Raw genomic sequence first — 18,387 nt, 5'->3', positions numbered from 1 at the left:
GTACTGTCAGTTACCGCTTACATGTTTGATGAATCGAGGAGAATAACCTTGTAACTAAATTGTAATTTCTGATTTATTAGTAAAATTTTTAACAAATCATTACTGAGATTCTTTTAGGTGTATGCATCAGACGTTATTTTTTCTTACGATATTTACTTAAAAAGAACGTACAACTATTTCACGTTGATATATTTTTGATCGTGTCATTTGAAACGAAAAAACGAATATACGACAACGCATACGTGATTCGTATAGACTGCTGCACTTGGCATAGAAAACTCAGATGGAATTTCGAGCAACATGACTCAAAGTTAGCTCGACTTAAGCCAGCAAGAAAGTTGTTGCGTCCGTTCTGCTACAGTTCGTGAATTATTTCGGTCGTGCCTCTTCTTGGACACGACAAATTTACATATAATTGCCAGTGAGTAAATCGTTCGTATCGTTCTAATTCCAATCTCGTTTCTTCAAGACATTGAACTCGGATCGATAAATCACCAACTGTTTCTAAAACAAGGTAAATCGTTCGACAAATGTTAAAATGGTGAGAAGTTTTTACAAAACGTGTGTTATTATTGATGAAATGTTTGAAAATAGGAAATTTTTTTAACAATTTTCGCCCCTTTTTCGAAGAAATGCATTGAATATTGAAATGGTAAAGAATTGGTACAATATGTGCGAAGATATTAAGAGATATTAAGAAATACATAAGAAATTGCGAAAATTATCTTAAAAAAGAATATGATCTTTGTCTGTTTTTAAGAAAGAAGAAATATTAGATATCAAATTAATAATGTGGGTATTAAAACCCATATAACAAATGTTAATGATTATATTAAAAACTAGGAACATGTAAAAATTTAAAAACACAAATATTAAATATTAAAAGCTAGGAACATGTACAAATTTTCAAGTGTACAAAAAGACAAATAATAATTTAAACAATTGTTTCTCGAAGAAAAGGTTAATGGTAGCTTGAGAACTTCCTTGAAAATTAGATTGCATTGTCAGGAACAGAGGAGATATTTTAAACGATGATGATGTCAAGTACAGCAATTTCAGTACAATACTGAGGAAAATTAAATATAAAAAAAAGAACACGAAAGAGATGGAGAGTGTTTATAAAATGAAAAATGTAATGTACTATTGTAAATGTATAATAAATATATAATGTATACCTTAAACTCATAACTCAAAAATTTATAAATAATATTAGTTACTGCTTTATTGTATATTTTAACCACGATTGCTTACATAAGTCTGAATAACTTGGCGCTACACGTCCCGTAGATGGAGCTATGTATAAAAATAAAATCGAATATACTCTGATGTAAATATGACGAATTATAGAAAACATTAACTTAATGTCTATAGATAAACTGAACGTTTTGATTCCATTTTATAATTTCTCAACGAGAGAAACATATATATTTTAAAATATAAGATAAGCATGTTTAATACTCGTATTGTACATTTATGTCTACGAAAATATATGTCTTTGATTTCTTCTTCATTTATGTGAAAGAATCACTCGTACACTGACTGATGAAGTTGAAAAACGTAACAAAAACTATCGTTTGATGCATGCAATATATTACAATTCTTGGAATTTTCATATCGAAAATCATATCTGGTCACGAAAATCAACACATAACGAAATACTTTTGACTACATTTTTCTGGAATAAAACTACACTACTATTTTGAACGATAAAACTTTACGAAATATTGGATTATTGGATATTTATCATACAAATCACCTATCAGTAAATTTGCTTTACGGAAACATGTCCATATCTTAAATCAAAATAAACATTAATATACCGATATTTACTTTAAAATAAATCAACAAAATCGCGAATTTCTCGATATTTTCACAGATTTCCCAAACGGCGTTCAAATAATACAATTGACCAAATATACACGAGCTTCTAAAACATAGCAAGTTTATCAATTTCCTTCGCGTATAAATCGATCGATTTAATTTATCTACAAAGCTCTTTAGCAAGATGGAATCAATTTTATAATTATTTGGTAATAAGGTAAATTTGATAATAAAGAAAGTTAAGTTCTGTAAGTTTTTCTAAATTTCATAAATTAATTAATTAGCTTATTATCCTAACTGACCTAAAATTGTAAGATTATAAAAGAGAAGTTTATGATGTATAATTTGTAACTTATCAATTTCCTAATTTGATTTATTACTTAATTATTATACAAGAGAGAATTTTATTAGAAAATTACGAAAATTTGGAGAATATTGAGATCGTGTTTTGTAATCACAGCGTAATCACGAGCACTGTTATCCTTCGACTAAATCCCAGACAATGAGCTCAATAAACTCGATTGTCTTCGCGACAGCTCGCGACTATGAGGAATCTGGGGTAACGAGACACGCACGTCGAGAAGGTCGCGATGGTCGCGCAATCCGCCCGACGTTTCTAATCTATTTCGAGCTGCGGGAGGTTTCTAGTTTCTAACAGTCTGCTCTGAACGTGCTGGGTATGCGGAACGACAATCGCGTGTGAAAAGAATTGTCAGGTTCGTGTTTGTGCCTATCGATTGAATTGCGATCGCGAAAGAAATATTTAATCTCGTTAATTTCAATCCTCGTTACAAAGATTTGATTGCGTTTGAAAGAAATAACTGAGAATATGAATTGATAGTGATTATGGCTTGATTTGCTTGGGTTTGTAGTCATTTTTTATGAAATTGTATGGAAAATGAGTGTTGTAGTAAAGTAAAGATAAAAATATGGGTGGACTTTGAAAATGCGAGAATCCTCAGGAGGTTTGGATCGATTTCAGTAGTAAAGTCAAGCATTTTTGAGCCGTTTGATTTTAGATAATTTCAGAAAAAAATACTTATTTAGTCCCTAACTAGAAAGTTTGATATTTTCCCCGTTGCATAGATGTGTAGTCTTTCAAATTATTCAATGATTTTATTTATTAAATATTACATATATAAAAATTAATTTCATATACGTTTGAATAACGATGTATATTGATTTGATAAGCTTTCTGTAGTCGAAGACACTTACATTCTAAAATTCTTCATCTGATTGTGCCAATGAAATAAAAATTCAATCTCCTCCAGCATGCGTGATCTGTAGTTCAAGGTTACAGAATTGATAATATCGTGAAGGTAATGTTATTTATTTTTGCTGACATTTTTTATGCTTGACTGAAGGTGTAACTATTCATCATTAATTACGTATGTAAAATGTATAATATTATGGCTACTTTACTATCTAAGGACAAAATTTGACTTCCTTTGAAGACATGATCTTCAAAGATACCCTTTCTTTGTTTGTACCTTCAATATTATTCCCCAATAAAAAAAGAGAAATCCAAAAATGAAAACTAAAACCAGAAAATCCATTAAAATATATTCTTCCGCATATCATTCGCCACAACGTTACATTTCCTCTAACCTAGTCAAATTTCTTTTCCTCATACTCGTCGACCTTCGTTCCACGTTAATTCGTTACATGTTGTTGACGTTATTAGCTGAGTCGCCGTCGTCGACGATCCTCTTTCGAAGTTCCATTGGCACAGTTCCAAAGCATCGCGGAACTCCGCGAGGAAAATCCGACAGCGGAGAAGGCCAAAGCTGACGAAAATCTCGTTTCACACGGTGATCTGTCACTGCCGAATCGGGATGATTTCATCCTCGGCTGCGATCCACGTGCTATTCTGCATTGACGCTTTGTAGCCTTTAATTACGATCCCGACACTGCTCGTCCATCGAATTTTTTCCGATCTTGTCTCTTTTTCTCTCCACCCATGCTATTTTGTGAACCAGTTACACGCGATCTCAAACGTTCTTGCGGACTTTTTGACGAATAACCGTTGCGGTGACGAACGATCGAGGAGAATATTGACACGTGATCCTCGTTGTTTGTCGATGTTTGTACGTGGAAATTGAGGGGATCGTGTGTGGAATTTATACGAAACGTTTGATGGGATTTCGAAGAGTAAAATAAAAGTGGTGAAATTCTTTTCCGCGCGTTGTTTCGCCTCGATTTCAATTTTCGGCTTTGTGGAATCGAGAATTTGGTATGCGATAGAGTTACGCTGAATTGTCAAAAGCTACATTTTGGTCGACATCCTTAATTAGGACGATGAATCGAGAGCTGTTTGACAAATAGTCGTTAAAATAAATGATCGATGGTATTGACTGACGAATCTGGACGTTAGTTAAAGAATTACTCAGTGGATGTAATTTGTAAAATTGGTAACTGTTATTTTGGGAATGCATACTATGATAAAAATATAAAATATAAAATATGTAAGTTCTCCTTGGTCCGTACGATTTTTTATAGACGTCTATTAAAAAATGAAACGTTTAAAAAGATATGACCGAGATTCGTTTATTTTCGAGATGAAAATCTGTAAGAAATCTGCAGTTTAGTCACCGATGACGTCCGGATCGAAATAAAATTTCGCGATTTCTACGCGAAAGGATGAGATAAAAAGAGAATGACGAAGCTACTGGTCAACGATCTGAATCAACATCTGGCAATCCTCCGATTTATTTCTATCTTCAATCCTTTGTTTACCACTGTAAATATTTTCCGCTTTATGTACATATTTGAAGCTTGATGCACGATGCATCAACAACAACGTTTATCTATACGTTGATTCTGAAACTAATGTTAAACGTTAGAATATATGGATTTTTACCACTTGAGAAATTAAGATAACAACTTTTGTTGTTTTCTGCGTAAATTATCGCTTGAATTAAATTATTCGAATAAAACGGATAGTAATACTAATCGTATTCCCATCTGTTACCTCCTATCGGTATTCATTTATTCAATACGTGTCACAAATTTCCATTAGAACCATCCTCCTCAAATGAATTAAAAATCACGAATAGGTAATCTCATCAATTGCCCTAATTATCTGTCGCAAACGATCGAAAAATCGAACGAACCAATCGTTACCTCTATAAAAACTGATTCGTTAGTGGCGAATAAATTTCCATTTATTTTTCTCTGTCGTGATTTATTATTCGCTTAAAAAATTCTTACAAACAAATTTTCATTACAAACTCGTCATAAAACTCGCTGTAAAAGTAGGAAAGCTCGTTCCTCTAATCACGTAGCCATCACGAAGATATCTTCGAAAAAAAAAAAAAAGAAAAGAAGAGATGTAAATGAAGAAAAAGAGGAGTCGTGCAATATTTTACCGGACAAGGTAACAGCTATAGCTTAATTCGCATGAACGCGACGCGTTACCAATTTTTTCCGTGGCTCATAAAGCTGGTTATAGTCGCGAACGTGACGCAGAGGGTAGTTTACGCGTGAATCCTAAACGCGCGAGCTTATTATCCCAGTGTGTGTTGCACGAGTTGGAGAGTAAAAGGTGGAAATGGCAATTTTGAGGCGCACTCGCAACGATATTTCCCGAGTTAGCCAAACGTGTCTCGTGGAAAGCGCAGTAAAACGAAGAACGAACGAAATAATGAAGAAGAACGACGCAATGCCAGGAAACGAAGTCGCCCCGAGTTTCGACGATTTAATGCCGAGCCATCTCCGGCCGTTACTTTCGCCGATAAAAACACCCATTTCCATCTGTGAAACGCGTCAAAGCGAAATTCCCTACGCTTTTTAGTTTACTTAAAATTAACCTTTTTTTTTTTTAATAATTTACCTTACGATATTAATTTCTATGTTGATAACAAAATGTGTTTTTACGTGGCTCTTTAAAAGCAGAATGTCCACTTGTTCGTTTAATACATAAATCTCTATATTTCAATACAATTCACCATCATAATTTACAACTGTTTTGTGTCCACCAGTTTGTAAACTAAGAAAACTGAGTTTAAATGAAGTGTAACATGATCGTGTGGCGTTAGGACTTGAAAGGACTGAATATTTGTTTCTCTCTGAGTAGCATTTTTGTCATATTATCATAAATGTGTCTTCTTTCTATCAATGAGACATACGTGGATTGATCAATTACACTGTTTCTAAAAGTGGAATTGGAACAGTTAAGAGCTAAGGGGGCGAATTTTCTTTAAAAGGATTTTTTTTCTCTATTATCAATAACCAAAATGAACACAGATATTCGTCACAGATCGCCAATACAATTCAAATATTTGTTAGAAAGTACAATTTCATATTCCAATGATATTACAACCCGCAATGCAACCTAGAATTCCTTCAAAAAGAAGTAAACGAACGCTTGAAGAAGTTAAAGAAAAGAAAGAAAAGTACAACAATCGGAACGAAAAGTGTGATCTAGAACTTTCGAAAGTTTAAGACTGTTGAAAGACCAACGATTCACTTGAAAACCAGATAATGCATTAACGAAAGAAAGAATTCTGGATTAAAAGGTAGAAGGTGCACGAGATATAGAATCGATAAAGTAGATAAAAGGCACAACCGCTCGCGCGATCCCCGACCATTGTCTCTGGTCCCGCTCTGACCAGTCTGGAATTTTTTTTTCTGTTGCAGAGCCGAAGAAGGAAAAGACTGAACAGAGTGCAAATGGCGCGGTATCGCCGAGCGGTGAGCCGCAAGCGAATCAGGGCACGGCTACGACTGTGCCGATCTCGGTGGCACCCCCGAATTCGGGGAACCAGCAAAAGCCGAGTAGGCCGAACACCCTGGAAGCCAGGGTGGTAGCCAGGAGACTGATCTTGTTCGACACTGAGTGTGAGTACAGATATTCTGTATCACCGCGCAATTCCAATTTTTCTCCGGTATTTTTATGCTGCATTTAGACCAAACGGATAAATAATAATAAAATTTAGTAAAATAATTTAGAAAAATGAATGAAACGAAGAACATTCGTTTGCCATTTGACGACTGCTCATCGAATGGGGAATCGAACATCCGAATGTTTTAAGAATGCACATTCGATTATTATAAATGAATTTATGAACAAATTGCTCGATGACCGTCTACACTGAACGAATAGATGCTCTTGCTTTCGTTCTATATCTTGCTCCTTTGATCTAAACGTTCCTTTAAAATTTATTAGAAGCCACAGGCTGATCCTTTAGCTACTCAAAGGCAACGCCGCCATACTGAAAACACTGCGTCGGTGTATGTGATGTATTATCAGTGGATTAACAGTAGAATATAAAATAGCTCCTTAAGTACTATATTACATCTTATGCGATAAATGTAATGCGCAGCGACTCACGAAAATATTTTAACTTTTATAATAGAAAAGTTTTATGGATTTTTGAGATTTTATTAACACTGCAACGAGACATGAGTATCGCAATTATTAGTGTTTTATCGATGATAAAACGAAACAAAGAATCGCTGGTAATTTATTTTCCAATTTACTGATCTTATTATTGTTCAATTGCACACGCGGTCTAACAATAAATACCTGCCATAACTTGTTTGAAAGTGTTGAGCTAATTGTCTTCAACGATCCACAAAATACATCATCGTCAATAAACCTTCCATAAATGGGAGAGATTAGATTATAAGGAGTAGATGTTAAATATGATGGATGAGAAGTAGAAAATTTATAGAGAGATATTGTGCAGAATTTCTAAGCTTCCAGGTCATACAATTCGCGTTTTCTTAAAAATTTAATTTATTTAGTAGAGGTACTAATACCAATTGTTTGAAATTTATTTGATAACTAAAAAGAAATTAAAATACGTACGATAAGTATATATTTAATTACTTTTGAAAGCAATTACAAAAATAGAACAGAAAGTACAAGTTATTTTATTTTCATGGCGTTTATAATAAAGTAATGAAAAATTTAATATTTCCACCGAAATATTCATAAAATCGGGATTTCTGAATTTTAGCAGTATCATTAATTATTCTCTATTCATTGCTTGATCACATATGCGTGCGTCAATTTTATTACGTTCATTAATTATTTCCAACATGTTTCGTATACAATTTTGGAACAGTACTCTTCTCATCGCTTGTATATTTAGGTAGCCCAACATTTTCGTTGCATGCGCTGATTTTTCATTAATTTCTATGCGAAGTAGTCGAAAGAACTTTTTCCATTACGTAATCACTGGACGATAAAAGGGAAACTGTAGAAAATCGAGCGCGTAATCACGCGTGTTTCGCGAAACATAAAACAAGATGATTCTAATAATACTCTGAGTTACGACAGCTCGTTAACAGGAAGTGGCGTGTATCGCGAGACATGTTCTACAAGCTGAAAGGCTGACCTGAATAAAATCACAAATACTAAAAGTAAAAAATAACTTCCTCATAAATGTGGAACAAAATAATTAATAGCTAGAACGCCATAGTCCATGTGCCAACTAATTTACATCATTTTCCTTTGAAAGCAAAAGTAAACCAGAAAAATATGTTTTACGATTTTCCTACCTCACATAACATAGAAATGTCGGATTGTTTGGAGAAACTTTGTTATGGAAAATATCAGATAAAATCGTAGTGACTAAACTCTGCCAAACTTTTCGCTAGAAAACTTCTATTAGAAAATTTAAATGTATTTTATATTGCTTTTCCACTGATCCTTTCAATTGCATACGATTCATTCATAACATTTCGAATGAAAGGATCGATGAATGAAGTGAAAGTAATACGACCAACGTCCATTACTTTCATACCGATTATCGGTTTTCAGATTATCAGGTTGATCGTGCTACGATTAAAATAATAACTACTGGGAAAAAGAAATAGGGCGGGAAGGGTTGAATGGCCGAGCAACGAATAACTCGACGTTATATGAAACGACGTCGCATCGATATTATACCCGCGGTAAAATTACGATTTTTTACTATTATCAGAAAACTTTCAGCCAATTTAATATCGTGATGCTCGTTACCCTTTTTTTTTATGACGTGCTATTAAATTCCAACGACGATATCGATGTGACACGATCGAAAATGATTGCATCGTTCGCTTATGACGTTCGTTATTCCTTAGGCGAATATCGACGATAAAAATAATAATGAATTTTTAAACAACATTATTTATTATTTTATATAGAATACTTCTCCGTAAGGATGTTTAATTCCGATTAAACGCGTTGAATATTAAATAGCGTCACCAGTAGAACGTATCTTGCGATAAAAGTGAAAGAAAATGGAATTTTCCTGGCCATTTAATTTTTCATTTTAATTCCTTCCTTCGCTCTTTTTATTTCTTTCATATCTTCTTATGAGGAATATGAAATTCAGTATTATTATATCGCAGATGGTTATAGTTTTATGAACATAATTAAATTGAAATTCTACTAAACATTATAATGATTCTACTTTGGATACCGTGTATGATTCTGCACATTTCGTGTATTCTATGAATTTTTACGCCTTTAAATATTCCACAACTGCATCAAATCCCACAATTTAATTATTATCGTAGTGTTGAAAAATTAAATATGATTCTAACTATTTTTTCAAGATTTTTAAACTTCTCTTTAGTAGAAAGGATATATAGAAGTGTATAAAGAACAAACTTAGAATAAGAGAATTTTATATAACGTGAACGATAAGCTTAAGAATAAACCAGACATTTAATAAAAATGCAGAACAAAGAATAACGTTAAATAAACGACAGTTCAGCTGTTACAATTTAAAACAACGTAAATATAAAATAATGAACCAGAGATAACACACGTATACGAATTTACACGAGCATGAAACAAGCAACGTAGTAAAATGTTAAAGCGAGCAGAACAGAGCGCAAGTGGAAGTAATGCGTTTATGGTCAGACGTGGTTGCGCGTCATAAGTCATGAGAAGTATATCCGCTCGTAAATTCTAATATTCTCAGCTTTAGTAAATTCTTCGAGTGAAAAATCATCCAGATTAGATAGTACAAATTTAAGAATAAGTAAATAAAGCATTTTTTAAATTAATCTTTGTCTTCTGTATGGATACTATCACGATTATAATGATAAAATTTGAAATGAATATGGAAATTTATTACATGTACAAACAAATTCTTCTCGATTTTTGCGTATAATGGAAGTTTTTATTGTCTGAAAGAAGTCATTTCTACATTTAATATACACAAGATATGAGACGTTTATTACAAGCATACACGTAATAAACAGTAATATGCAGTATGAATAGTTGGCTTAAATATACAATTAATACTAAAGGGAACTACCATTAAATATCAAGATTTATTATCAATAAATAATTTTCTCATTCTTGTGACGGATATGTTTGCAATATATATCTCACAGCTTCTATGTACGTTTTTGGGTTTGTTTCAGACTTCGATAATTTTATCGTGTTCTATATCATAAACAATATTCTGTATAACGCATACAGTATATTCAGAATAAGTTCCCACATGTTTGAACACTTTTAATAAGCCTATGAAGTTGGCAATGTCTTAAAATCGAATCAACTCGCCCAAGCATACTAAGGAAATATTGTTTCATAACAAGAACACTGTAACGTACCGATAATTCGAACTGTCGCGAAAGTTCCCATTAAGTGCAAGGACAAGTATAAAAGAGAAAGACGTCTTGATTTTTAAGTGGCCGCGGAAGTTCGATAGCGAATTTTCCTGAGAAGCTGGCGGCGAAACGATAAACTTTCATGTGCCGTCGGTTTTCGTCACGTAAATCGTCTTTAAAACTCTCGTTTACCTTCGAAACTTCAAAGTTCGCTTTTATCTTCGACTTCTGCCTAACCCTCTACAACCACGTCCACCACTGTCGAATTTACTTTCCGACGAAATCTTCCTCCGGTACATAGACAGATATCAAGAAACAAGATCTCTGGGAAAAGCTTCTCCGTGAATTTTAAAAGGACCGTAAGGAAAACGTTCCCATTTTTTCCTCCTCGTAATAATTTCCATTTCGGAGGTGAAACTTCTTTACTTCATACACTGATAAGAGCTAGTGTTCCGTTGAATATTTAATTCTTGGAGCACGTTTGAGAAGAAACATCGATACTCGCGTTTTATACTTGTATGGTATAATATTATTATTATTATGTGGTAACATATGAAGATCACAGAAGGAAAATCTGATAAGTACATTTTTGTTGAATTTGAATTTGATTTGAATGTCACTTTGCGGATAGCAAGAAGAATTTTAATATGAAATAATTCCGAATGAAAATAACCTGCTTACCAAAAATGTAATTATTAAGTTTGAATTTTATAAGAGCTATAAAAGGATTTTAATTATTCTTTTCTTATTTAGGATTGTTCTTAACAGCATTATATTCCATCGGTTCTCCTTTTATAATTAAATGAACAAGAGCGATACTTGTACGTCTTATTCTTAGCCTCGTAAGTAGTGTCTGATGTTTTCTACTCCTTCGCCTTGAGAGACACGAAATTTCAAGACTATCGCGACTCGAGGCTCTATCTTTAATCACCCCAGGGTTGCTTCCGCTCCCTTTTAGCTCCTCTTATCCTCGCTCTGATCCTCTTTCGTTTCGAGAAAGCGTCGTTTGTTCCCTTTCACGGAATTTCGTTCGATCAGTGGATTCTCAAAGATAGGGACGCGTTCTAGAGAAATTGCATCATTTGGAGAGCACGATCTAAACTTTGAAAAATAGCGTGACAAGACGGAAACGAGGTTAGGTGACACGGTGTACGATACTATTCTTTGTTATATTGTGACTATTTCGTGATGGTATGGGGTTACGTTTGAACGTGTTGAGGATTCTCGTTGGAAGATCGTCGCGTGAAATCAAAACATTTGTCGTGAGTCGATCGTTTATTGCAATTGGTAAATAGGATAATTTGCTGTATTTTGGAGGAAAAATTGTGTTGAATGGTGATGATATGAGCGTTTGGAAAATAAAAGACGTGTGTGATCACGAAAGCACATTTATATTACGATAAATTTCAAAATTTATGTATTCGTTTTATTACGTTATATTATATATATTCATTTTATTTAAAATATCAATACTTCCTAGTATTGTTAGATAGTTCGCTTTGATTAAATTAATAAATCTCAATAATGAAAGCTTTGTGATTAAAGTTGTAACACATGAAATGTCTGTTTTTTTTTTAAGAATCACGCTTCATTGAATTTTGAAAAACACACGTTTATGTACTTGCGTAGAAGATACAAATATGTAAGATGATCTACAAAGAAGCAAAGCTATTTATTAAAAAGAGAAAGATTTAGATTTTTAAATATTTATACTCGAAGGTAGACATTTAATATGTTACAATTTAACAAGTACCTTTTATGAATATTTATGAGTACATTATGTGTTTTATACGAAATATTTTGAAATATTTCCGTTGACACTGTTACAAGACTATCATAACTTTTAAATGAGTGCGAGAATTAATAAGATTATGCTAGTGATGTTTGGAACGAATCTGAAAATATACGTAGGTATTATAAAATATTTAGCACACGTATATATTTATTTAAATGGGATACTATGATGTAAAATTTTAAATGAGGCGATAATTCTTAAATAATGATTTCTTTTTAACAATTTCTGTATTATTTTCAAATCCGAGTTCCGCCGCATTTAATTCGCATCGTCGATATAAATTTTCGAGTTTACGTGCACCTGAAAGAAAATACCACAAATACCAAGTCACTGAGCGAGCCACGAATTTCTCGTGCTGGTCGCAAAAATGTTAAATAACTTCTCTGGACACCTAACCGCAAGCCAGTGTCCGAAATTTCGGCGGGAACAACTTCGCGCATAGTTCCACGAGATCGCACGAATTCCTCGAATGCCCTAACCGAAAGCTGGTGGTTTGTGAACCAATTTTCTACTCGTTAATCTTGTTAAAACTGCCAAGGATATTACTTTATTTGTAATTGACATTTTAAAAATACATTTACTCGCGAAAATATTTGGACATTTATCGTAGGAAATTCTACTGACACTTGATAAAAGCGACAGTCTATTTAATTGGTCATTTTACATTTTTAAAAAGCAATTTTTTAAATGAACCTCGGGAAATTTCTGACGGAATAGAGAAAAAAGGTTTTTAATGAAGTTTAAATGAAAGTTGCTCAGTGAGTTACTTTATAAAATATCGAACAACTTTTTCTGGGAAGCGACGACGTTAGAACTTGTTGATTCTGAAATACTTGGATAAACAAATTATGAACGTGTGTAGATGGAAATTGGTATGAATAGATGGCTAGATTGGCTTTTAATTAGCTACCTTTGAAGTTCGCAGAACATCGTACTTAAGTTTTAGAATAAATTCGAATAAAGATATTCGTGTTAATATGGTGTAAATTACACGTTCCATACGATATGAAAAATTACTATACAAGACTACACGTTTCAAGCACTTGTTTCCCTTTCCTTAATTTTATTACAAATTACAAGTTTATTTAATACATTATATGTAAATATCGAACTATTAGAAAGACATTAATAAATTATAGACGTTTCAGTTATAAAGGTATTGTGTAATAGTGTAAACTGGAAATATACTTTATATCTACATACCTTTTTCTTGAATTAATTAACTAATTAATATAAAACGCATTTTTTGTTTCGACTTAACAATGAATACTAAAGTCACTAAAATGCATTGGAATCTGTAATAAATTCTAAATTTGCTCGTGTTATAGAACAAATAAAAAATAGCATCTGTTACTGCACGAACATGGATGACATACCAAATATCATTTACACCGATGTCGCTAGAAACTTCTCTTTTAAACCCATTTCATCAGCTTCAATGCCAACATCATCCAACGTTCGAAAATTCGACAAATCCGTTACAAAAATAAAGAAAGTGGAAAAAGTGAGGAAAGCTTCGACAGTTTCATGCGGCAGCAAAAAGAGAGGAATTTGAAATTTAGCAAAAATCTCTGTTACATTGTGTCGTCTGGCGAATCCGCGCTGCGTTCATTTATTACGGTTTACGCGAGAATTTCTCGTGACAAATGAACCGTGACGCAAATGATACAGCAGGTGCTGAATAAAAAATGAGGAAACGGAGGGCCGGGAGGAGTAGAAGGAAAGAAAGAGAGAAAGAGGAGAGAATATGAGCGTCGCAAGGGAATCCGTGGGAAAAACTCGCGGAGGTGGAATTTCACAATTTGTCACGACGAACGGAACCAGCAATGCATACTTACTTGCCAAGCTTCCGCCGGATCTATACTCCCCGATGAATCATATTTCCCGAAAGGATTGGCACACGTTTTCTCTCCTCCATCTTGGAGAGAAGTGGCCATGAATAACGTTGTCCGCCGATCGTGACATTCTCGTTTCCATCGTTGCATTCCAACTGCGTTATGTGAATATGGTATAATAGGGGGGAAATTGTCATTTCGAATTGATCGAAACGAGAGATTGTTAGGATTGATTAGGTGCACTTGATAGATTGGTGGAGATCGTAGAGAGCTGATGAATTGCGAGAGAGTTATTGGGACGCTGTTAAGTGAGATTGAAGAACATGCGGAGTAAATTTAACAGCGATAGGACAATGATGTGTTTCCGTGGATTATTAACGTGTTGCGTTGTCTCGAAGATTGCGATAATTTTGCAGGATTAATTTTTATAGAAGATATAGAACCAAATAAAGGTCCAACAATGAGTCAACTTCGTTTAATTGCCGTTGCATCGAGACGATTGAAAATGGAAAAATATTGAGAATTGTTTATTGTCGGTTTTATTGATATTATTTCTTTATAATAATTTTATACGCTGTCTGTTTTTAGTAAACATAATTTTAAGTAAATTTAATCATTCTTGATGCTACGAGGGTGAACTAGAATTTCCTTTCAAGGCATAGAATAATAAAAACGATCTCAAAGATTCTAATTTCATAGGATGTTCCTTGTCACTCGATCCACCCTAGAGAAGTAGGGCGTTCTATATTCGAATTCAATCGGAAGTATTGAGATTCAGTCCAATAGAATATGCGATAGAACGGCTCTCCAAGTGCCTAGATACGTCCACAATTCTATTACCTTACGAATCTTTAATTTAAATCGCTTTTATACTTCGTATAATTGTATTACCACTTCTACAATTCATACATACATGTTATATTAGTTTTCTACTATGTTTTGGTGTTTATATAAATTATGTAATTTAATCTTCTATAATAAAAAATTATTTGCTTATAACATAAAAAATGCATAATCAATTATAGCTTTTCATTATAATCTAGAATTTATGAACCAATGATTGCTATGAATAATTTGTTAAGTATAAGTACCAATATATAATACCATAATTAAATACAGTAATATATTGACAAATATAATAAATAAAATTACTTTATAGAGAATCAATATAATAAAATTTATTAATTATATATAAAGATAATTAATAAAATATAATTAGTAAATAAAGTAAACGAAGTGGACTAACAAATTATTTGTTTTATCCGTTTTCAGTGGAGAAGGGGGTCCTAGACCAAAGCAGCGAAAACCAGCAGGTAATCGAGAGGTGTTATCCTCTCCCACCTCAGAATACGTTGATGTTGTCGGAACTTCCGGAACCGCCGATTCCTCTGAGCGAAATTGGGCCGATTCCGCCTCCTCCGATGTTCAGCTCTTCGAGTCCTACCCTCTTGTTGGCTAAGCAACGGCAAATACGGAATCCTTTGTCGTCCGACTACGAAGAAGAAGGTATGTACCAAAGGTTTACTGTTCATTATATATATACTGTTTATTCTGCTGTGAATATATGAATAAAGACTATGTCTTTCATTTTTATTCGTATACTTTAGATTGAATATGTTATTATATTAATAATAAATATTGTATGATATCAATGGGTTGTTATACAAATTTATAAGTCTAGTAAAATCTTTTCATTTGTTTTTTATTCTTGTGCTCTTATTAGATTTTCAGGGTTGAAAAAATTTTTGTTATATTCCAAGTTTGACTTTTTCTTAATTAAAATTTCATTGTTTATATCTACCACGTCTTGAAAATTATTCAAAAATAATTCTCAGGGTCTTTCATAACACCTACCAATAATATACTGTAACGATAGAAAAGCTGTAATTTCTAGAATTTTTAAATATGTAAACAATAACCGTTAAATAACAATATTAAAATCGATTCAATTAAATCGTACCATAAAAATACGTACTGTCAGTGCCATCGATATAGCGAGGCCATAAAATTGGTCAGACAGTAAAGTTTATTTGTTTAGAGCACCAAAACTGCAGTTTAAAACTCGAGATATCGAATCTATCTCAATGGTATCTATAAATTTGGAATTGTTTCTTTTCCTGAAGTATCTTTGAAGGTATTTTATAAAATATATATTTCAAAGACGGCTTCTAAAAGTAGATAATTCCGAGAAGCAGAAATGCATAATTTTTATTACATTTATTACGAACAAATTTTAAACTTCGACTGACAAAAAATTTTTGGAATCTAAAATTCAAAATACTTCTTAAAATCTGTATGGCCTTAAATGTGGCTATACCACTAATAGTAAATTAGCTATTATTTTAACATAGAACAAAACTTTACTCAAAGTCAAACTTTGATGTGGCATTTTTCTCTGTTAGTATAAATAAAACAGTATCCAAAATATTTTAGTATCTCGATTTCAACACTAAAACATTCGATATGTTTTTGTATTCTTCTTAAACATATTCCCTTTTTACACCTTAAAAACAATTTATCTAAAGATTTGTCTTTCTTTAAAATCGATAGTAATAACCCATAGAAAATCCAATCTTTTAATTTATTAAAAACACATCCTACGATTATTTTTCCTCCACCTATCACAGAGGACGAAGAAGACTTCGACGTGGAGGAAGAGGACAACATGTACGTGCCAAGGATGTCGCAGCCGGACCCGGCCATCGACACGTCCAGGGTCGAGGAGATCCCCGCGAAGGAGCCTAAGTTTCACGCGGTGCCGCTGAAGAGTGTGCTGAAGAAGAGGGGTTCCGGAAGTGGGCCTGGCACGCCGCAGAACACGCCAACGCAGGAGAACAGGCCGTTGACCCTTCGTCAGGAGCTGCATGCCTCCTTCAAGTTAGTGCAACAGCAAGCGATTTCTCTGCTGACGGGAAGCCCTTCAGACACCTTTCTTCTCGAAAGACTCGATGGTCATACAACAAAACAGAGAAAAAGATTCATCGAGCTCTTAATTTAAACTATCAGGAAAATTTCTTAGGAAGAGATATATTTCTATATAAGAAAGTTTTTAATTTCGATCGTTAAAAATGTTACATGAAAAAGAAATATTTCTCGAAAAGGAATAATTCAACAAAGTGCCCGCGAGTCTTTCTTTCGATCAAGCACAAGATTCGTCGCGAAACAAAACGAGTCTTCTTCGGGGGTTCGGAAACATCGATAATAAGATATCTTTTTTGGTTTAATTGTGATTTTATTGGAAGAATTTCTCGATCGTAGTCAAACGACTTTGGTATAGAGAATAAAAGATTCGACTGAAATTAAGGACGAATTGTTTGAGTTTAATTAGCGTGCTGGTTTTAATGAAAAAATTCCTGGAAACTCTGAAGAAGCTCGTCTGGAACATCGTTCTTCACCTTCCGGCCTTGTCATCTCTCTCACGCGCACGTGCACCGTGTTCCCGCATACTCTCTTTCTTTTTCTATTGCAGGTTCCCTTTCACTCATCGTTTCGTTCAAATGGATGCGCGTCGTGCTACTTTCGATATTATTTCGACGAATTTCGGTAGTAACGCCTCGATTTTCTCGATTCCGTGGACTATTTTACATTACATTCGTCGAATTTAAGCGTCATACGTTATGGTGCAAAATTTAAGGAATGAAGTTCTGTAATTTTTTGAAATAGATCAGTTATGTTTTAGTAGAAGCATAGTGAAACACATTTTTTTAAGTTGTAATCTGCAAACTGAGTCGATACAAAATTCTTGATATTAATGAAATTGACTTGATATTTACAAATAAATGATTTTGCAAATTTTCTACATTTTTCACAAAAACAATTATCGGTTCCGGGTACAAAAGGACTCTATATCCTTTAACTCGATAATTCACGAATATCACTATAACATGTTTCCAAATTATTATGCAAAGAAACCTTGATATTTACAAAAAAAAATAACACAATATTATGAATTTTCAAATTTTCCACTCAGAAGTCTTATCAAACCAAAAAACATAACTTAACGCGCACTTACAAAATTCTCAAAATTATTTATCCAACAGATTTCTGTAACTCACAACTTCCTCCTAATTACCGATACGCTAATGTCGCCTATTAATTATTATTAAGGTCACCGTACAAGGAAAGAATTTCCAAATATTTAAATCATAATATTCGTCGGGCAAAAGACTTTAACTTAAAGTGCACTGGGAAAAAAGCCGAAAAAGTAACAGGAAATTTAAGTGCACTACCAAGCAGTAACATTTTATACGACGTCGTATTTCGAGCAGCAGTCAGACTATGGCGGTACATTTACCCAGCCGCGTAAACGTTATATAGGTTCCTTTACGAGGCAGCGTTTCATACGTAACAACCGAGATACTAAATCCAAAGTAAAGTACA

General features: G+C 33.5%; 1 protein-coding gene across 7 annotated transcripts in view; it reads left to right on the top strand.

Moving 5' to 3' along the window:
• Positions 1-18,387, top strand: part of LOC126916656 (phosphatase and actin regulator 4B) — a 356,259-nt gene that overhangs the window by 316,591 nt on the left and 21,281 nt on the right. For 6 of the 7 annotated variants that reach the window (XM_050722676.1, XM_050722675.1, XM_050722670.1 and 3 more), the window contains 3 exons: positions 6,460-6,660; positions 15,280-15,513; positions 16,635-16,884. In XM_050722676.1, coding sequence (XP_050578633.1) covers positions 6,460-6,660; positions 15,280-15,513; positions 16,635-16,884 — 685 coding nt within the window. The remainder of the gene's footprint in view (positions 1-6,459; positions 6,661-15,279; positions 15,514-16,634; positions 16,885-18,387) is intronic. The other variant, XM_050722674.1, reaches the window with a different exon arrangement.

This window comes from Bombus affinis, chromosome 5, assembly GCF_024516045.1.
Source record: "Bombus affinis isolate iyBomAffi1 chromosome 5, iyBomAffi1.2, whole genome shotgun sequence".
NCBI lineage: Eukaryota > Metazoa > Arthropoda > Insecta > Hymenoptera > Apidae > Bombus > Bombus affinis.
The sequence above is the reverse complement of the archived record's forward strand: the minus strand, read 5'-3'. Positions and strand labels throughout refer to the sequence as shown.